The 22388-nt window shown below is 44.6% G+C and overlaps 1 protein-coding gene across 1 annotated transcript in view; it reads right to left on the bottom strand.

Moving 5' to 3' along the window:
- Positions 1 to 22388, bottom strand: part of CPLX1 (complexin 1) — a 176834-nt gene that overhangs the window by 38123 nt on the left and 116323 nt on the right. The window contains exon 2 of the mRNA XM_056848251.1: positions 8397 to 8572. Coding sequence (XP_056704229.1) covers positions 8397 to 8572 — 176 coding nt within the window. The remainder of the gene's footprint in view (positions 1 to 8396; positions 8573 to 22388) is intronic.

Raw genomic sequence — 22388 nt, 5'->3', positions numbered from 1 at the left:
TCCAAACCCTGCCATCTTCAGGCTCCACCCCCCAAATCTCCAGGTAATTCCCAACCTGGAGCTGGCAACCCTATCTCCACAAACTCCCTGTGAGTTAAGGTTAAGCTGAGAGTGTATGTCTGGCCCAAGGTCTCCCAGCAAGCTTCCATAGCAGACTGGAGATTATAACCTGGATCTCCCAGATCCTAGTCCAACACTCTGACCATCACATAACACCAAGGCAATCTAGTTAACTGCTATATCACAACTTCTTTATTTTGGAGGTCTTTCGAAGAGGGGACATCTTCTGGATCCATTCTAACTCTAAAGTTCTTTTAAGTCTATACTGGCTTTTACAGTATGGGTCTAAATTGGGAAAGGTAAAGTGACTGATGGCCCTTATCTGGATGGCCCAGACAAATCAATTCGATTCAAATCTCTGAAGCTAAGCAAGGTTGACCTTGGATGCCAGACCACCCATGAGGTCCAGGGTTGCTATGCAGAAGCAGGCAATGGCAAACCACCTCTGAACATCTCTTGCCTTGAAAACCCTATGGGGTCACCATAAACTGATGGCACTTTCCACCACCAAATTGACTGATGAGCTTGTCAAATTTAAGCTTCATATAGGCTGGTTTTATTATCTTGGATCTTGGCACTACCACCTAAGGCACCTCCTCCTAAGAAACTTACTTCTTGTGGAACTACCTCCAAAAGGACACATACATGAACACATGAAGCTGCCTTATACTGAATCAGACCACCAAGGTCCATCAAAGTCAGTATTGTATACTCAGACCGGCAGCAGCTCTCCAGGGTCACAAGGCAGAGGCCTTTCACATCACCTACTTGCCTAGTCCCTTTAACTAGAGATGCTGGGGATTGAACCTGGGACCTTCTGCATGCCAAGCAGAGGCTCTACCACTGAGCCACAGCCCCTCCTAACTATCAAGCAAGTGATCTCCTAAGGATCTGCTTCCTAAGGCACCTCTTCAAAGGAACTGCTCATGCCATAATTTTCTTTTTTAGTCTTTATCAGCATTCTGTAGAAAGCTTTCTGAGACACCACACAATTGTGGTCTCCCTAACACCCAGTGATGTAAGAGTTCTTCTTCTGTTGTTAAACTTGGAATAATGGGGTTTGGTTACACATGCAAGCTATCACAATTTATTAATGTATCGAATGTATGCACTGCCTCTCCAGAGATCTGCTTAAGGTGGCCCACAAGTAAAGATAGGGTTGCCAAACTCCAGGTACTAGCTGGAGATCTCCTGCTGTTACAACTGATCTCCAGCCGATAGAGATCACCTGGAGAAAATGGCCACTTTGGCAATTGGACTCTATGGCATCAAAGTCGCTTCCCTCTTTAAACCCCACCCTCCTCAGGCTCTGCCCCCAAAACCTCCCACTGATGGCAAAGAGAGACCTGGCAACCCTAAGTAAAGACAATACCATAAATTCATAAAAACAACATAAATAATCAATATTAAAAACAAGTCATTAAGAACAGCATAAAACAATCTTTCAGTAGGTTCTTGTAGGTTATCCGGGCTGGGTAACCGTGGTCTTGGTATTTTCTTTCCTGACATTTCGCCAGCAGCTGTGGCAGGCATCTTCAGAGGAGTAACACTGAAGGACAGTGTCTCTCAGTGTCTCAGGAGAGACACTGTCCTTCAGTGTTACTCCTCTGAAGATGCCTGCTACAGCTGCTGGCGAAACGTCAGGAAAGAAAATACCAAGTCCATGGTTACCCAGCCTGGATAACCTACAAGAACCTATGAACTCTGACCGTGAAAGCCTTCGACAATCTTTCAGTAGCCCAAAAATATCCATTAAAACAGTCTTCAGGCTAGAAGTAGACCATCAACAGCTATAAAAGCTGTTAAAAGCCAGGGCTTGGGACCAAAAAGACAGTAAGGTAGGGCCAGGTGAGCCTCAAAGGGCAGGGCATTCCAAAGGCAAGGTGCCACCACTGAAAAAGCCACGGCTTTAGTTGTTACCTGCCTCACTGCATCCGATGGAGGCGCAAAGTACAGGCTCTGAGTGAAGATCTCAGCTGGCAGGGGGATAATACTGCAATCATCTAATGACAAACTTTGGTGTGTGAACCGGACCTTTGTGCACCCTGGTAGGGCTGCCAGGTCCTTCTTTGCCACTGGTGGGAGGTTTTGGGGGCAGAGCCTGAGGAGGGTGGGGTTTGGGGAGGGGAGGGACTTCAGTGCCATAGAGTCCAATTGCCAAAGCGGCCATATTCTCCAGGTGAACTGAGCTCTATCGGCTGGAGATCAGTTGTAATAGCAGGAGATCTCCAGCTAGTACCTGAAGGTTGGCAACCCTACACCCTGGACAGCTTTGCCCTTGTTTTCCTATAAAACCACTTTCTTTGAATGGAGTTTTTTTTTTTAATTACATAGATGCATCAGAACTACACTGTAATCCAACATCATGCAGCTAAGCAAAGCATGCTCTCTGTTCCCTGTGCTCTTGCGCATACTTACCTTTACTCTATTTTTGAGAATATTGTAGCAGTATTCCACTTCCCCATTCATCAAGCATAATAGCTGCTTTGATGCCTGGACGGCACACAGCAAGAATTCGACCAAGAGATTGATACCTTTGATTGTGCACAAAAATGTGCACAGGCAGATGAAAATTTCAAACGGTACTACATCTTCCATTGCAGTTTGCACAATACAAGGCCTGTCAGTTTTATGGTGTTTAATGGCCCTCATCTCTTAGTACAATTCTTCCTATCTTTTTCCTCACTGGTCCTGTAACAGGATTGTAAAGGTGGGTTTGCATTTCTGCCCTGCAGTCAATATTAACACATCTATACAAATGTTAGTAGTCTGGAGTCATCAGCGGTTGCTGTTTTCTATCTCAGAAGACAGCCGCACAGCCAAGAAGCGATGTGTTTAGATGGTGAGCTGAACGGAACTGTCAAAACTTTAGTCATGAATTCATTCTGCAGTAAGGAACCATTGTGATATGTCAGCTTTTAAATGGAAAAGGTATGAAATATCAAATTTTGATGTCTAAAAATGTGCAGTTTTCAAATGGAATATAAGCAGAACGGCAGTATTTTACATTCAGCATTTGTCCCCAAACTCAGTGTGCACAGGCATAGATTCTGCAGAATGTGTCTGCTAATGAAAGGGATTTCCATTAGTGGGGTAGAACTTCCTTGCCTCCCCCTCACCAGGGTTGCCAGCTCCGGGTTGGGAAATACCTGGAGATTTTTGGGATGGAGCCTGGGACGGGGTTGGGGAGGGGAGGGACTTCAATGCCATAGAGTCCAATTGCCAAAGCAGCCCTTTTCTCCAGGGGAACTGATCTCTATTGGCTGGAGATCAGTTGTAATAGCAGGAGATCTCCATCTAGTACCTGGAGGTTGGCAACCCTGCCCCTCACTGAAGCTCAAAATGCCCCCCCCCCCAAATGCTGCTCCTGGGGGACAGGGAAGACCCAGGGACAGCATGGTGGAAGTCAAAGGTCTGCAGCGGAAGGGGGAATGAGTGACAACTGCCCCTCTCCTGCTCATTGAAATCCTCTGCAAGATCCCCCTATACATTCCAGATCTATTATGTTTTAAGGGGGGAAAGTGGACTCTTATTGTACAGCCAGTCAGTGGCCTACTAGCCTCACCTGGTTCCCAGAGTAAATGTATGTGGGCCCCAGTGGCAGTACAACAATTTTGTCACAATATGACTTTAAAAAAATCAGCATTATACTTCTAAGGAGAAGGAGGTGGGAGACTCAGTGGGTACCTAACTGCTGATCTGCTCTTGGAGAGTTTATTTTGGGAAGCATGCACATTAGGGCTGTTGAAAAAAAAATTCGGTAAAGTTCGGCTTCGGCAAAATTCGGCCCGTTTAAACTCGGGACGTGCCAAAATCCGAACCCCCCCACTTCAGATCCGCGAACTTCAGCGCGAGATCCGGAGTTTGAGGGAAAATCCCCCCCCCCCGCGGACCTTCACGGGGCTTTCATGAAGGCGCACGGGGGGCTCTTTAAAGAGATCTGTGCCTTCCAGCTGTTTAAAGGCCCCCCCGCGCGCCTTCAGGGAAGCCCCCTGAAGGCGCGCGGGGGGGGGGGGGACAGATCTGCGCCTTCCAGCTGGGAATTTTTTTTAATTCAACAGCCCTACTTTGTTGCATCAGGCTTAGATGGTCAAAGTGTCACTGAAAGACTCCATGAGAGAAGCAGCCCGTTTGGGGAGCATATTAATGTTTCTTTGATTACACATTGAAGTTTAAAGCTTGTCTGGCTGAAGAAGCCACCTTTGGGTGGTGAAAGCGCTGTGAATATCTGGAAAGGCGTTTCCTTTGACCATCTAAGCCTGATGCAACAAAGTGATCTGCGACAAGCCAAGCCGTTTGTTTTTGGAGTGAGAACCTCCAGGTAGTAGCTGGAGATTTCCCACTATTTACAACTGATCTCCAGCAGATAGAGATCAGTTCCCCTGGAGAAAACGGCTGCTTTGGCCATTGGACTCTATGGCATTGAAGTCCCTCCCCTCCCCAAGCCCTGCCCTCCTCAGGCTCCACCCCAAAAACCTCCCGCCAGTGGCGAAGAGGGGCCTGGCAACCCTAGACCTGCTTGCCTCTCCTCCCACCTGCTGCCACTCAAATTGAGCCTCAAAATTATCACTCCCAGGGTACAAAGGAGCCTTCCCCCAAAAGAGCATGAGGAGAAGTGTGAGAGCTCTGTAGAAGTTCTAACCCTGGGTGGGGAAACATCTGGACATTTTAGGGGCGGAGCCTGTGGAGGGTGGGGTTTGGGGAGAGGTGGGACCTCAGGGTACAGTGTTGTAGAGTCCACCCTCCAAAGCAGCCCTTTTCTCCAGGGGAACTGATCTCTCTTGTCTGGAGATCAGTTGTAATAGTGGGAGATTTCCGGGCCCAGTGTGGAGGTTGGCAACCCTAAAGATCTGCCATGGGAGAGGACAACTGGCGAAATCCTCCTCTTCTGTCAGTGGAAATTTCTATCCCTGAAACTGATGATGAGATAGAAGAAGAAGAAGAAGAAGAAGAAGAAGAAGAAGAAGAAGAAGAAGAAGAAGAAGAAGAAGAAGAAGAAGGAGGTTTTTATATGCTGATTTTCTTGACCACTTAAGGGAGACTCAAACTTGCTTACAATCCCATAGATAATCTTCCCAAGGAATATTCACATCCGTAATGACATAAGACCATCTCTCTCATTAAATGGTTGTCCGGGGGGTGGGGGGGGACAGAACAGCTTTCTTCTTGCAATAGGGCTTTCATGAACTGAAGAGAGGCCATTCCTCAGTATTAATGACCTCTTGGCAGTTATTGACTAGGTGATATGTTTGCAATATTCTTTACGCTGCAATGGTGGGTTTATGTTTTATTTTCTTACAGGGCTCTGCCAAAGGGGGGGAAGGGGGGGGAAAGGCTACACTGACAAAATTTATTCAGTTGAATGTTCTTGTCGTTATATTTCTGGAGTGCATTTCCTGCTTGATGGAAATTAGATGAAACTCAACAGCTTGCTGAGGGTAAAGTGTCAAAGATTGGGAAAGGCACTGGCAAACCACCCCATAAACATAGTCTGCTTAGTAAATGTCGGTATGTGACATCACCCCTTGGTAGGGTTGTCAGGTCCCTCTTTACTACCAGTGGGAGGTTTTGGGGGCAGGGCCAGAAAAGGGCAGGGTTTGGGGAAGGGAGGGACTTCATTACCATAGAGTCCGATTGCCAAAGCGGCCCTTTTCTCCAGGTGAACAGATCTCTCTCGGCTGGAGATCAGTTGTAATAGCAGGAGATCTCCAGCTAATACCTGGAGGTTGGCAACCCTACCCCTTGGGTCAGTAATGACCTGGTGCTTGCACAGGGGACTACCTTTACCTTTTATGACAGCTTTCCTAGCATTTGCAAAAACAGATTGGTATGCAGCTGAAGCGACCCGGCCAATTTGCCTCAACCCAGCTAGGCGGTACATGTGCTTGAAGGCATAGACATCTGCATGTTTAGAATGGATTAACTCTGCACAGGAACTCAGGACCTTGTCCTCCCCTTAAGCCCTCAACAACTCTGAGGTTCATTGGATGGTGATATAATAATGTGCCTAGTGAGCTTCAGGACAGAGTGGGGATTTGAATGTTCCCCTCTGCCATTCATCATTTGAACACACAAGAAGAAGAAAAAGAGTTGGCTTTTTATACCCCGCTTTTCTCTACCTTTAGAGCCCCGTGAAGCAGAGTGGTAAGCTGCAGTACTGCAGTCCAAGCTCTGCTCATGGCCTGAGTTCAATCCCGACGGAAGTCGGTTTCAGGTAGCCTGCTCAAGGTTGACTCAGCCTTCCATTTTTCCGAGGTCGGTGAAATGAGTACCCAGCTTGCTGCTGGGGGTAAAGGGAAGATGACTGAGGAAGGCAACGGCAAACCACCCAGTGAATATAGTCTGCCTAGTAAATGTTGGGATGTGACGTCACCCCATGGGTCAGGAATGACCCGGTGCTTGCACAGGGGACGTTTACCTTTACCTTTTTTCTCTCCCTTTAAGGAGTCTCAAAGCAGCTTACAATCACCTTCCCGTCCTCACAACAGACACCTTGTGAGGTAGGTGAGGCTGAGAGAGTTCAGAGAGAACTGTGACTAGCCCAAGGTCACCTGACAGGCTTCATGTGGAGGAGTGGGGAAACAAACCCGGTTCACCAGATCAGAGTCTGCCACTCATGTGGGGGAGTGGAGAATCAAACCCGGTTCTCCAGATTAGAGTCCGCCACTCACGTGGAGGAGTGGAGAATCAAACCTGGTTCTCCAGATTAGAGTCCGCCACTCACGTGGAGGAGTGGAGAATCAAACCCGGTTCTCCGGATTAGAGTCCGCCACTCTGGGGAGGAGTGGAGAATCAAACCCGGTTCTCCAGATTAGAGTCCGCCACTCACGTGGAGGAGTGGAGAATCAAACCTGGTTCTCCAGATTAGAGTCCACCGCTCTTCCCCACTATACAAAGCTGCCATATACTGAGTCAGACCATGGGTCTCTCAAAATCAATATTGTCTACTCTGAATGGCAGTGCCCCTCCAGGGTCTCAAGCAGAAGTCTTCCCCATCACCTATACCTGATCGCATTAACTGGAGATGCCGGGGATGGAACCTGGGACCTTCTGTATGCAAAGCAGATGCTCGCCCACTGAGCCACGGCCCCTCTAAGAACTACTCTCGCTCTCCCGGTGGCAACCTGCTTATCTTTACCCATGTCACCGCTTCCTGCTCTGTCAGACTGAAATTTCCTCAATAGAATTCCATCCTCCAGTCAACAGCTATCTCCCCCCGTGCCCCCGGCTGCCAGTGAGATCCCTCATTAAAGATAACTGGGAAACATACATGAATTCATATTCGGCTGGTACATTTCTGCACATTTTGCAGTCTCATATACTGCAAATGTTACTTTGCCCTCCAGTAATTATTACCGATGAATTTAAAAAAACGAAATTGGAAATACGTGGGGAATGGTGCATGCCTCAGCAATTTGGGAAACACTGGAAACTACTTTAACGCCTGCAATATATTTGCAGGTACAAAGCTTCCCTCTTCAGAGGGAAACTACAGCTCACAAAACTGACATATATTAAGGAAAATAGATCAAAAGCAATCTTTTACCGATTACACTGGACTTGTACACTGCGTTGAACTTTGGAACAGCAGTTACATATTGTTCAAATAAATAAACAACTATAAATAAATGATGCGACAATCAAAAAATACCCTAAATACACTTTTGACAAAAGCTATACACTGATGGGCCATAAGCATAGTTGACGGCAACCATTAGAGTTTGAGTGTCCCTTAGCTGCACTGCTTGGGACCAGAAGTGGTCCATATTTTTGATCTTTCCGTATATTGGAATATTGTGGAATTTTTGCATATACACAATGAGCTATCTTGGAGATGGGAACCAAATTCATTTTATGTTTTATATACACTTTATACACATAGACTGAAAGTAATTTTAAACAATATTTTTAAATAATTTTGAGTACACTGAACCATCAGAAAGCAAAGGTGTAACTATCTCGCCAGAATACCTGTATCAGCTGTTCAACAAGAGCAATAACAAACAGCAAACTAACACTGGCAGGCTTTCGGTCTCCACCTATGATGCAGTGTACACTGTATTTTATTTTTTTAGGTAAGAGGAAACATTGAAAGTAGGCAGCATGGATCTGCCTGCATGCCGGCTCAAAGGGTCTGGTTTTTGGACCAGTCCGGATATGGGATGTCCGCATAAGGGATATTCTACCTGTATCATCAAAAATGGACATAGGCCAAACTTTTATGTGCAGCATTGACATTAGCTTGTGACATCAAGGCACTGCTTGAAATAATTCCACATCCACTCCGCTCACGTCCCACACGGACTAATCGGAATTCGCCCAAAATCAAACCCTACCTTGTCCCGAATCCCTTGCCTCACGTTTTCCCGTTCAGACTCCATCTTAGCGTACTTTGCTTTCCTCTCCTCCTCCTGCTGCCTCAGGGCCTCCTGCCGTTCTTCTTCCTTCTTGGCGGCATCCGGGTCCTTCTCTTCCTCTCCACCCAGCATCTTCCCCATGTCTTTGGTCGCCCCTAAGGAAATGGTGTGACAGACATACCTCGTAAGCAAAAGCAATGGTGAAGAGAGGTCACAATGTTGTTCTTGGATATTGTCATTTCAGGGAGTTGGGTGGAGGCTATGCATAAATAGGGTGCACATTCACAGGGCTTTATAGAAAACATCCACAAAGGAAGAACATAGGCAAACACATGAAGCTGCCTTATACTCACATGAACAAACATGAAGCTGCCAGTGCCTGATACTGAATCAGACCCCTGGTCTACTGAGGTCGGTATTGTCTGCTCAGACTGGCAGCAGCTCGCCAGGGTCTCAGGTAGAGGTTTTTCACTTCATCTGTTACCTGACCCTTCTAGCTAGAGATACCAGGGATTGAACCTGGAACCTTCTGCATGCCAACCTATGTTCTACCCCAGAGCCTCGGCCCTTCCTGCCACTTACTCACTAAATAAACAGGATTTGTGTGTATGTGAAATGCTCAGTCAATGCACATAGTACCTGAATGGTGTTGGGGCAACTTGAGAGCATAAAACAAATGATCTCATCCATTGCTAGGGTTGCCAAGTCCCTCTTCACCATCGGCGAGAGGTTTTTGGGGCGGAGCCTGAGGAGGGTGGGGTTTGGAGAGGGGAGGGACTTTAATGCCATAGAGTCCAATGGCCAAAGCAGCCATTTTCTCCAGGTGAACTGATCTCTATCAGCTGGATATCAGTTGTAATAGCAGGAGATCTTCTGATATTACCTGGAGGTTGGCAACTCTATCTATTGCTGTGTTAGCTCCATCACAAGGATTGCATCAGAAGTGCCATGGAAGTTCTCACTGTGGTTTTTGTGCTGCAATATCAGCTTTGCAAGCAGTGCCAGATTTACGTATAAGCTAAACAAGCTATAGCTTAGGGTCCCACTCTCTTGGGGCCCCCAAAAAAATTAAAGGAAAAAAAACAACTGGATGTACATTTCCAAAATATAAGATAAAAAACAAATAAAATAAAATCTACATACAGCAACAGTGTTTTGTGTTGTGTAGGCTCCTATGATGTAAGTAATGGGCCCCGCCTGCTAGCTTGCTCCCTAAAATATCACTGGTTTGCTCATTTCTATATATAGGGTGCCTACATTCTGCATGGACTGGTTGCATGGCAAGATGTAGCATGCAGCTGCAGACTACAGTGCAGCACAGTTGAATGTAGGTCAAGCTGTTGTACCTGTTATCTAATATTAAAGAGTGCTTGTAGACTGATGATCAGGCAGCATAGACTAAGGGTATGAGTCTTATGCCTACTGATTGATTTCATGTAATACAGAATTTATTTATTTTGATCCCATTATAAAATTACTTTAGAAAAATATTCATCTTTATTATGTAGTAGTAGGCCTATTATATTATTTACTAGTACAGTTCCCTATTACCCCCACTTGCTACTATAATATTATATATAAATATCATAATTATATTAAATATTTTTCCTACAGTTTCTAAAATGTCAACCAGAAGTTACAAAAGTGGAGCTCAAAAGAGGAAGGAGAAGCAGAAAGCTGAAGAAGAGCTTAGCAAATTGCCAAAATTAGATAGCTTCTTTACAAAGACAGATAAGGGGCCTGATGAACCCAAAGCCTATACCACAGCCAGTAAGTCATGTGATATTCGTCCCATTCCTGATACAGAACCTGGTACATCTAGTTCTATAGAATCTGCTTCAATAACTGAAGCAAGAAATATTCAGATTGACCAACCAGAGAGTAGTACAACCACAGAAGATTCAACATCAAAATACAAACAGAATGATGTTGGGCTATGGGGTGATTTAAGCAAAGATGACATTGTATACTGGGTAGAAAAAGGTCCGTCAGAGTGTCAGCACTCAGATGGTTCATTTGAAAAGTCAAAGAGGTCTTTTGCAAACCAAGACAGATATTGTTCAAAGAGCTTGCTCTATCCCAAACTGGCTACTGGTGAAAAATACTGCAGAGAATCAGAGGCGGATCTACTGTGAAGCTAATGAAGCTTAAGCTTCAGGGCCCCTAATCCCAGAGGGGGCCCCTGAAGCAACTTTTTTTAATGTGAATTTCTCAACAAAATCGATGGAGTTTTTTAGCGATAGAATCATAAGCCAATCGGTTGAAGTACTTTAATACCCATTTCATATGGCCTGAAAATGTCCCTGTAATTGGTCAAATTTCAAAATTTTGTCAGGGGCTTGCAGCACTCGAACCCCCAGCTGTAAGGGCTCACTGAGCTCACCAGAATCTATTCATAGCCTATATTTCGGCAGCTGGATCCTCGAATCCTTAGTTGATGCACGGCTTAATAGTTCTATAGTTTTATCCCATCACTGTTTGGCCCATTTTCAAGGACTCCATCCCACCACTCTGTTCTCCACCATTTGGGCCTCAAGGTCCTTGCAAGGGCAGCAAGGCCCTTTGGACCTTGCTGGATGTTGCCCTGTTGTTGCTGGTTACGGAGGGGGCCCCATAACAGTTCAAGCTTCAGGGCCCCAAAAATGTAGGTCTGCCACTGCAGATAATGGTTAGTATATTCACCAGAAACTGGCCATGTATACTGTTTTGTGTGCAAACTCTTTTCAAATTCTTCAACACCATTATCATCAGATGGATTTTCTGATTGGTGCAACACCTATTTAGTTCAAAGTCATGAAAACTCTGAAGACCATAGAACAGCGTCAGTAGCATATCTTACAAGAAGAAAACGTGGCTCAACAATTGACTGTCAATTACCAGAACAGATACATAATGAACGGCAGTACTGGAAACATGTTCTTGAACGAGTTGTGGCAGTCATAATAACTCTGGCAGAGCGTGGTTTACCTTTCAGAGGAGATGAGGAAATATTTGGTTCTCCCCACAATGGCAATTACCTTGGATTACTTGAATTTATTGCAAAATTTGATCCTTTTCTAGCAAACCATATAAAAGAATTTGGAAATAGAGGATCAGGTGTTACATCCTGTCTTTCCAAAAAAACATGTGATGAATTTATCCAAATGATGGCATTTAAAGTAAGAGAATCAATTTTGGATTATTTAAAAACTGCAGGGTACTTCAGTTTATCTGTAGATTCCACTCCAGACCTGTCCCACGTTGATCAGCTCACTATTATTGTAAGGTATGTCTCACCAGATGATGGGCTCTCTATTGAATGTTTTCTAACCTTCCTAGAGATGGGAAGCCACACAGGGGAAAGTATGGCTGAGATGGTGCATGACTACCTTACAAATGAATGCAAAATAGATTTTAGTAAGTGTCGAGGCCAGTCATATGATAATGCTGCCAACTCTGGCAAATACCAAGGTATGCAAGAAATAATATTGAAGATTAATAAGTAGGCTATGTATATTCCATGTGCAGGTCATTCCTTGAATCTTGTTGGTAGAGCAGCAGTTAACTGTTGCTTAGATGCAGTAAACTTTTTTGGAATTGTTCAAGAAATATATGATTTCTTTTCATCATCTACACATAGATGGGCAGTGCTGTTGTCATTCTTCAAAGATGATTCAAAAGTTCCAAAGTCATTGTCAAAGACTAGATGGGAAGCTCATTCAAGGGCCACAAGTGCAATACTTGACAGTTATGATGGAATAATTTCTGCATTGCATCAGCTGCATGTTGATACCACAGAGAAGGGTGAAACAAGAAATCAAGCCAGAAACATTTTGAATAAAATGGAGGAACTTGAATTTATGGTAATGTTATATTTGTGGAGTTATTTGCTGGATGAATTTCACAAGGCTAGTCAATTACTGCAAGACCCCAAAATTAGCCTAGATGTATGTAGTAAATTGTATGCTTCACTTTCTGATTTTGTTAAAGGTTCCAGAGATCTTTTTGATCATTTTGAAGAACAGGCAAAGGACAAATTGCCTGATGTTGAGTACAAGAAAAGCAGAAGAAGATCTAGAAGGAGGCATATAGGTGAAGACGAAGATGAAGCTTTAGAGAACCTTGAGCCAAGAGACAAGTTCAGAACCAAAGCATTTATACCTGTGATGGATGCATTAGAATCAAATCTGGCACAAAGGGCATCAGTATACAATGATGCTGCATTTTTTTTCCATTCTTAACAAAATTAGATGCTACAGAAGAAGAGATTCATGAAGAAGTTAATGCTTTAAGCCATACATATCCTGAAGATGTGGACATGAACCTTGTTGGAGAACTCAGGCATTTTCATCAATATGTTAGACATAGTCAAAGCCATGAACATGATAATCTGTCACATCAGGATCTGTACCAAGTAATATTTAATGACCATGCCCAATCAGCATTCCCTAATGTAGAAGCAATTCTGAGAAAGTTCCTTTGTATGATGATTACAAATTGCCATGGAGAAAGATCCTTTTCTCAGCTGAAGAGGATAAAAAATGAATTTAGAACACCAATGTCTCAAGCTAAATTATGTAACCTCAGCCTCATGTGCATAGAAAGTGACAAGCTACGCAGTTTATCATTTGATGATATCATCAGTGACTTTGCTTTGGCAAAGGCAAGAAGGAAAGTATTGTAATTTAGATCAACAATACCGTCTTTTACACTCACTAACAGGGTACAAAGGTCTGCTGTCCCAATGAACAGTGTGGACTACTTAATTTCATATTAATAAAGCTATTTATAATTATTAGTAGTTTGCATCATTTCATGTTATAGCAAGTTTCTAGAGACTAGATTATGAGTCTTTGGAAATTGTGTTTCTAAAGGAACTTTTGTTTTTGCCAAATGCCAATGTGTTTGCATTATTAAGTTTGTTATGAATAAAAAATCATTTTACATCAGAGCTTAATAAATATTTCACTATTAATATACTTCTTCTTAATTGTATTTCAGTTCAACAATTACTTTGATAAAATACATATTTTGTTATGTGCAAATGGCTTTAGATACCTGTTAGGTCCATAAATTACCATATAGCATATATTCAACACAAAAAACAGTGAAAATTTGTTGTTGACAAAGGACAGGTGGACATATAAAGGGCCCCATTACTATCAATAGCTTAGGGCCTCATCAAACCTGAATCCGGCCCTGTTTGCAAGCCCTGTACCCCTAACCGATGTGGGAAGAGGGCAAAGTGTGTTGGGGGCGGGGAGAGTGCATTTGGCGCACTGGCCTGACTTCAGCTCTTTTGCCTTGAAGCGAGCCCATTGCCCATGCATGACTGATCTGTAGGGTTGCCAACCTCCAGGTACAAGCTGGAGATCTCCTGCTATTACAACTGATCTCCAGCTGATAGAGATCAGCTCCCCTGGAGAAAATCTCCGCTTTGGCAATTGGACTCTAAGGCATTGAAGCCCCTCCCATCCCCAAACCCTCCCCTCTTCAGGCTCTGCTCCAAAAACCTCCCGCCAGTGGCAAAGAGGGACCTGGCAACCCTGCATGACAGGACACCATTGAAAAACAGCCTTGACCATTGGGGCAGAGTGAGTAGGTTCAGTGTTAATTTGGGTTGAATGTATAGCAGTGGGGCCAGAGAGGGAGCAATAAGATTGATCCTACTCTCACCCATGCATTCCCCTGGATACAGTGTGTGTGTGTGTGTATGTGTACAGGGCTACACATTTTTTTAAAAAAATATTTTATAATAAAAAGGGTTCAGAAGAGAAAAAAGGGGGGAAAGGAAAAAAATTAAGTTATCCAACGTATATTTTAAAAAGCAAAGATTGGAGAACAATTTGAGCAGACTACATTGCCCACTTTTCAATATCATCCCAAACTTATAATTGTCCAAACTGTAAAACAAAAAAGAAAAATTATTTGGGCAAACTAAGCATACAAAATGGTTGGGAAATGATCACCTTTTATACCTGTTGAGCATGCATAATATCTCTACACTCAAACTGTTATACAGGGCTACACATGATGGAGGGATATCCATTAACAGAAAGGGGAGGTGATTTTTGCCAATCCCCCCAATTTCCCCACCAACACTTCCTGGGGGTCCCCTTTCCCACAGTAGAAGAAATTTGGGGGGCATTTTTGACTGCAGCAAGAGAGAGAAGCTTGGGTGGAGATCCCTTCTGCCTTTGGAAAGCTCCAGTGGATCCAACCCATTGCTTATGGGAACTTGACTAGGGTTGCATCCACTCATTATTGGATATTGGGCAAGGATGTGAAATAGAGACAATTTGCCACTCGATTTTCCCTGTGTGGGCAAGACAGTCCAGTTGCAAATGGCGGCTATTGTACAATGACTGCGCAATAGCCTGCCATATGTGGCTGCAGCCTTTCCCTCTCCATTTGTGGCGGACACATTCATTTGCAGCTCCCATCGTTTCAGCTCCGTCATGAATTGACTGTACCCAGCTAATAAAAAAAATGGATTGATACACAGGAACAGATAGCCTAATGAGCTGATTATTGCACTCTCTAGAATTTAATATGGCAGAGGCACAATACGTCCGGGGAGACGAGAGAGATTGCAAAGTAGAAAATCATTAGCAGTTCTATTCATTTTCCATCCAAAGCATTTCCCCTAGAAATTACCGCAGAGATTGAGAATTCTCAGAGTTTTCAAACGGTAGCAATTGCGTAACCCTTGGCAGCAGAGTGGACGGGTCCTTCAGCTTACTGGGAGAGTCCACGGTGAGCCATTGCACTGGAGGTCCAGCAAAGGCTGGACCCACCCAATGGCGCTCGACTCAGGCCCGACCAGTAGCCGCACCAATGGCCATTTTTTTTATTTTTTTATTAAAACAAAAACAAGGGTCTAAAACACAAATGACTAAATACACAGACCTTGAAATATACACGTTCGAACTAACTGCTCATTCTGGACATTTCATTTTTCAAACTTTTCGGACTTTGGGAGGTATAACAGACAGGTTAACTTACACAGATGATTGATAGGGTTGCCAGGTCCCTCTTTGCCACCAGTGGAAGTTTTTTGGGGGTGGAGCCTGACAAGGGAGGGGTTTGGGGAGGGGAGGGACTTCAATGCCATAGAGTCCAATGGCCAAAGCAGCCATTTTCTCCAGGGGAACTGATCTCTATCATCTGGTTATCAGATGTAATAGCAGGAGATCTCCAGCTACCACCTGGAGGCTGGCAGTGGCAACCCTAGATCTGCTGCCAGTCAGAATAGACAATAGTGTTCTTGATCAACCAGTGGTCTGACACAGTAGCAGGCAGCTTCATGTGCTCTCAAAAACCTCCCACTGGTGGTGAAGAGGGACCCAGCAACCCTACTATACCGACTGAGCTCCTGCTCAGGAACAACGATGATGCCTTCCATGCTTCTGGTCCTGCCCCTGCCTGTTTCGTTTCTCTTTCCTTTGCTCTGCCCTTGCCCATAGGTAGGGTTGCCAGCTCCGGTTTGGGAAATACCTGGAGACTTGGGGTGGGTGGGTTTGGAACCTTCAGAAGGCTAACTATTGACCAATGGCCATTTTAATATCCCAATCCCCTTCCCCACTTGGAAGCCAGTGTGATATAGGGGTTATAGCCTTGGACTCAAGACCCTTGGGTCCAAGTGCTGTCTCACTCATGAAACCTGCTGGCAGACCCTCGGAAAAAGCCCTGCCTACCTCATTGTGTTGTTGGGAAGATTTGATCCAGGGATTCTCCGGCATGCGCACATTATCACTGTACTATACCATTCCTACAACAGGACGACCCAAATAAAAACTGCTGTCAGAAGCCTGTCCTAAGTTTAGCATTTTTATTTTCCCTAGTCATTTCCGAGTCAGGAGAGCTACATCAGCTTTATCTCCAGTTAGTTTATCTTCTGTTAGAGCAGCCCTGACGGTAATGAGGTATGCTACTCGGGAAACAGGATTCAACTATATGGTGACAGAAGAAAAAAAAAGATAGGCTTATTGCTTCTAAGTGCTGCTTTAGAGGCAGTCATTATGCCAGAACACAGCCTCGCCCTGGCTGGTTCTGTAGCTTTAGAGGAGGCAGGAATGTTGCATTCCTCAAAGACAAACAGCAGCACTATTAAAACCAATGGAAGAAGTTGGCCATAGACATTGGTGGGTTTTGGACTTCTCCTTGGGGTTGTGAGCGTACCGAATCCTAGTATGTCTCTCCATGTTGGCTCTGTGCTAGGTCATCTGATGGGGGTGCTGTTCCTTGGGAAGAGGTGCCTCATCCTTAAGGAAGAGGGTCCCCAAAGTTGCTTCTGGGGTTCCAGTTCTCATTAAAAGATTAGGAGGGTGCCAACTGGATCGGCATGCTTTGGTTACCCCAAATCCAACCACTGTAAGAAGAAGAAGAAGAAGAAGAAGAGTGTGAGGCAGGTAGGGCTGAGAGAGCTCTATGAGAGCTGTGACTAGCCCAAGGTCACCCAGCTGGCTTCATGTGGAGGAGTGGGGAAACCAACCCGGTTCACCAAATTAGCATCTGCCAGCGCCGCTCATGTGTAGGAGCGGGGAAACCAACCCAGTTCACCAGATTAGCATCCGCAGCTCATGTGGAGGAGTGGGGAATCAAACCTGTTTCTCCAGATTAGAGTCCACCGCTCCAAACCACCACTCTTAACTACTACACCATACTGGCAGTGAGGCAGATGATGCTATCCTTTCTGTCTTCTCCCTGCTGGCTTCCTGAACCCACAAGTACAGGAGGATCAGTACTGGGGATGCTTTGCTGAGCAGTGCAGAGGGCTTCTTATAGCCGCACCAAGACCAGGAGTGCAGTGACTCACCTGACCTGATTTTGAGACCTGTCTGTCATTTATATCTAGGATTGCCAACTCTGGGTTGGGAAACACCTGGAGATTTTGGGGATGGAGCCTGGGGATGGTGGGATTTGGGAAGGGGAGGGACCTAAGCAGGTTACAATCCCACAGACTCCACCCCACATGGTTACCGTTTTCTCCAGGGGAACTGATCTCTATAGTCTGGAAATCAGTTGTAATAGCGGTAGATGTCCAGGCTCCACCTGGAGGTTGGCAACCCCATTTATATCTAATATATAACCCTGCTTCATCGATGCATAAATAATGTTAAAAATGTGTATGTTATGCAGGAGAAACATGATACGGTACAGAAAATTGTCCAAAAAAGAAGATTCACAGATTTAATTTGTGCTGGGGGAAGCTAACTGAAACTCGGGCTTTTAAAGCAACCCAGAAAGGGTGAAAAATTTAACAGCATCCCTAAAATCCTCCATTATTCCTTGTTTTATTTCCAAGTATAGAATGCTTTATATGCGCATTTAGATTCTTAGAATCATAGAGTTGGAAGGGACCACTGGGGTCATCTAGTCCAACCCCCTGCACAATGCAGGAAATTCACAACTACCTCCACCCCACACTCCCCCAGTGGCCCCTACTCCATGCCCAAAAGATGGCCAAGATGCCCTCCCTCTCATCATCTGCTTAAAGTCCTAGAATCAGCATTGCTGACAGATGGCCATCTAACCTCTGCTTAAAAACCTCCAGGGAAGGAGCGCTTACCACCTCCGGAAAAAGCCTGTTCCGCTGAGGAACTGCTCTGACTGTTTGAAAATTCTTCCTGATGTCTAGATGGAAACTCTTTTTATTTAATTTCAACCTGTTGGTTCTGGTCCAACCTTCTGGGGCACCGAAAACAACTCAGCCTCCTCTATATGACAGCCCTTCAAGTACTTGAAGATGGTTATCATATCCCCTCTCAGTCTTCTCCTCTTCAGGCTAAACATACCCAGCTCCTTCAACCTTTCCTCATAGGACTTGGTCTCCAGACCCCTCACCATCTCTGTTGCCCTCCTCTGGACATGTTCCAGCTTGTCTAAATCCTTCTTAAATTGCAGTGCCCCAAACTGAGCACAGTACTCTAGGTGAGATTTAACCAGAGCAGAGTAAAGCGATACCATCACTTCAAGTGATCTGGACACTATACTTCTGTTAATACAGCCCAGGATCCCATTTGCCCTTTTAGCTACCGCATCACACTGCTGACTCATATTCAGAGTTTGGTTTACTAAGACCCCAAGATCCTTTTCACACACACTACTGCTCAGACAAGTCTCCCCCATCCTATAATTATGTATTTGTTTTTTCCTTCCTAAATGCAGAACTTTTCATTTATCTTTGTTGAAGTGCATTTTATTAGTTTTAGCCCAATTCTCCAGCCTGTCAAGATCATCCTGTATCCTGGCTCTGTCTTCTACCGTATTTGCTACCCCTCCCAATTTAGTATCATCTGCAAATTTAATAAGCATCCCCTCTATTCCTTCATCCAAATCATTTGATTCTCCCTTCCTTTACACTGCTGCTATACATGTGCATGTTGATAAAACATCTCAAAAAGAGCACTCTTGAGATATATCTGGATCAAGATTCTTTTTATATAGTTTTTTTTACCAATACACAGAACTGCATGTACACACAATCAATAGGACGCTGTAAAAAAAAGCCAATGCTCTCATACACACAGGTGTATCAACTTTGCTTTTTCGCAGCATTCGATCAATGCATTGGTAACAGAGAAGGAAATAAAGATTCAAAAGAACCGGAGGCATGAAAACTGCAGCAAACTGCACTTGCTGTAATTCCAGAATTAATTTCAGAAATATTTCTAGTTAAACTGGAACTAAGGAGCAGTGGAATGTAGCCCAAAGGGAAACGTTGGAATAACGAATAGATCAGGGGAAATCTCTTCATCCCAAGGAATGACTTGCTCCATGGAACTAAAGAACTTTATGTCTAGAAGTATGCCAGGGTGACAGTTCTGATCCTCACTTCTCCTGGGAGAGTGAATATGGCTTAGCAAGGCCATCCTCTGGCCTGTAGCCTTGCATTCCTGTGGGGCTTGGCAAATTCAGGTATAACCAACCCTCTACCATGGTTAAACATGGCTAAGCACGGTTAAGCAGCACTCCTCAAGCATTAGACCTGGGAGTACCATTCAGCTTCAGAAAGGGGTAGGGTCAGGAAGATGGTAGTGGGGACACCATTTGCATTTCTCGTCTTGGAACCAAGGTGTTTGGGGCCAGCATGGTGTAGTGGTTAAGAGCAGTGGACTCTAATCTGGAGAACCTGGTTTCATTCCCCACCCCTCCACATGAGCAATGGACTCTGATCTGATGAACCGGGGTGGTTTCCCCACTCCTCCACATGAAGCCAGCTGGCTGACCTTGGGCTAGTCACACTCTCTCAGCCCCACCTACCTCACAAGGTGTCTGTTGTGGGGAGAGGAAGGGAAGGCAATTGTGAGCAGGTTTAATTCTCCTTAAATGGCAGAAAAAGTCGGCATATAAAAACCAACTCTTCTTCCTCCTCCTCCTCTTCTTCTTCACCACCTCTGTTGGCTCCTAAAAACAAAGATCCATGGGGGAGCACAGAGTGTCAAGGAATCAGGGAGTAGACAACTTGGCATCTTGAGCTGCTCGGTCAGGTGGTTCTCCCTTACTGAGTGTGAGAGTTTGGCAGCAAGACGTCTTCTCTGTGGAAATTCGGCATCTGCCCCTCTTCACAATTTTCCAGGAGCATCTTAGCTCCCTGATGCTGCCTAGGTGTCTGGGGACTGATTAATCAGTACTGAGGACATGGCTATAGCATTGCTCCATGGGTTTTATGCTCAACTGGGCCCAGAGTGGCCACTGGAACACGCTTGCACATGCAAGGACTTCTCTGCTTTGGCTTTAGGTGGGATGAATCCTGCTCCTTCTTTCTGGATCAGTTTGTTTCGATGACACTTGGAATGAAAGGAAATCTCCCAGAGTTCGTGTTGGTTTGCATTGCACGCCATCTAAGATTGCAGGGGCACTCATTAATCACAACGAGTGCTGTGCTGAGATAGTTAATTGACAGGGATGCCATGAACTACAAGGAGCTATAATGTGGCATTCCTCTCTATTTAGAATGGGGCATGGGATGCAAAAAAATATTAAGTATTCCTTTGAAATGTGGTGTTGGAGGAAAGTGTTATGGATACTGTGGATTGCCAAAAAACAAACAAATCAGTGGGTTTTAGATCAAATCAAGCCTGAACTGACCCTAGAAGCTAAAATGACTAAACTGAGGCTATCGTATTTTGGTCACATTATGAGAAGACCAGAGTCACTGGAAAAGACAGTCATGCTGGGAAAAGTTGAGGGCAGCAGGAAAAGAGGAAGACCTAACAAGAGATGGATTGACTCAATAAAGGAAGCCACAGCCCTCAGTTTGCAAGACCTGAGCAAGGCTGTTAAAGACAGGACATTTTGGAGGACATTGATCCATAGGGTCGCCATGTGTTGGAAGTGACTTGACGGCACTTAACACACACACACACACATGCCTTTCCCTCCTCCTCCTTGCTTTTTTTTAAAAAATGCTATTAAAAAGACAGGGTGGTGTTGTTTTTTTTGGCAGCTCAGCAACAAAAGCCCCAGTGATTAATTTTTGTTGTGCAGAAATCTTTGCAATTGGAACAGCTGTCTGGAGAACTGGCAGGGAATTCTGTCTTTTCACTGGAGGTTTGAGGGAAAGTTTTTTAAAAGAGCTTTAAAAAAAAAGCATGTTTTTTGTCCTCCAAAAACAAATTGAAGGTACATTATTAACGCTTACCAACACCTATCTATGGCCTGGGGTTGCCAACTTTCAGATGGGGCCTGGAGATCTCCAGGAGATGCAACAAATTTCTGTTTCTTTGGGGAAAATGGCTGCTTTGGAGAGTGGACTCTATGGCATTATAGTCTGCTGGGGTCTCTCCCCACCCCAAACCCCACCCTCCCCAGACACTACCCCTAAATCTCCAGGAATTTCCCAACCCACAGTTGGCAACCCTACTATAGCCCCAATCTCTAAGGCACTGATACAGCATAGGAAGCTCACCACTGGAAAAATACTTTTGTGTTTATAGGCCCTGTGTTTAGGGTTGCCATCTCTAGGTTGAGAAATATCTGAAGATTTTGGAGTAGAGTCTGAGGAGGGCGGGGTTTGGGGAGGGTTTCAATGTAGGGTTGCCAACTGCCTTGGCTGTTACTTAGTACATGCAGGTCGTGTTACCCAGAAATCAACTTTTTGTGGTCTGGAAAGAACCACAAGGCAGAGGAAAATGCAGTACACACCTGGAGATATTTGATTAGGGGATCCAACTTAGTGTTCATCCCTGATGGCTAACTGGAGCCCCCATCTTTGGGAGGCCTCTGAATACCAGAGTATTTTGGAGAAATAATAAGGGAAAGCTCTTGCAGGCTCCCCAGAAGCGGTTAGAAAGACCTTGATGGATTTTTAGTTTGGTCCAGCAGGGTGCTTCTCACATTAGGAGTAAGTGGGTGGCTAAAGCTTGCTAAACATTTTTGAAATGGGCAGATATATGAGTCAGAGTCACAAGCGACCATGGGAATCTGAAACAGTAGGAGCACGTCCTCCCACGTTCACACAGCCATTACATAAGGGTGTATGTCCTTTTCTCTCTCTCTCTACACCCATTTCATTATCTCTCCAAAGCAGGTGATATTTTTTTATTAAATCAAATACCCTTGACATTTTAATAATCAAGCGATTTACATGGCAGGTTCGGGTTGTGTGTTTTTTAAGTCTCTTAAAGTTGGACAACTTTGACGATGTCTGAACTTTAATTGGGGGGTCAGTGGGTCCAATTAGAATGGGGGGGGAAAGCAAGGTGGGAGGCAGAGAGCTCACCATCTTTTCAAGAGGGCTGGAATGAGCCATGTTTGTGCTTTAAACAGTGCCTGTGGTCTGTTTAATGGGTTTTTTTAAAAATGGTTTTTATGCTAGTTTCAATGTTTTTAAAAGCTTGTTTCAATGTTTTTTGACTGTTTGCTGCCTTGGGGGACCTTAAGCTGGGCAGCAAGGCAGCATTAAAATGTTTTCAATACATATGTGTGTGTGTTAAGTGCCATCAAGTCGTTTCCGACTCATGGTGACTCTATGAATCAATGTCCTCC

The sequence above is a fragment of the Euleptes europaea genome, chromosome 4, assembly GCF_029931775.1.
Source record: "Euleptes europaea isolate rEulEur1 chromosome 4, rEulEur1.hap1, whole genome shotgun sequence".
In the NCBI taxonomy this organism is placed as follows: Eukaryota; Metazoa; Chordata; class Lepidosauria; order Squamata; family Sphaerodactylidae; genus Euleptes; species Euleptes europaea.
The sequence above is the reverse complement of the archived record's forward strand: the minus strand, read 5'-3'. Positions and strand labels throughout refer to the sequence as shown.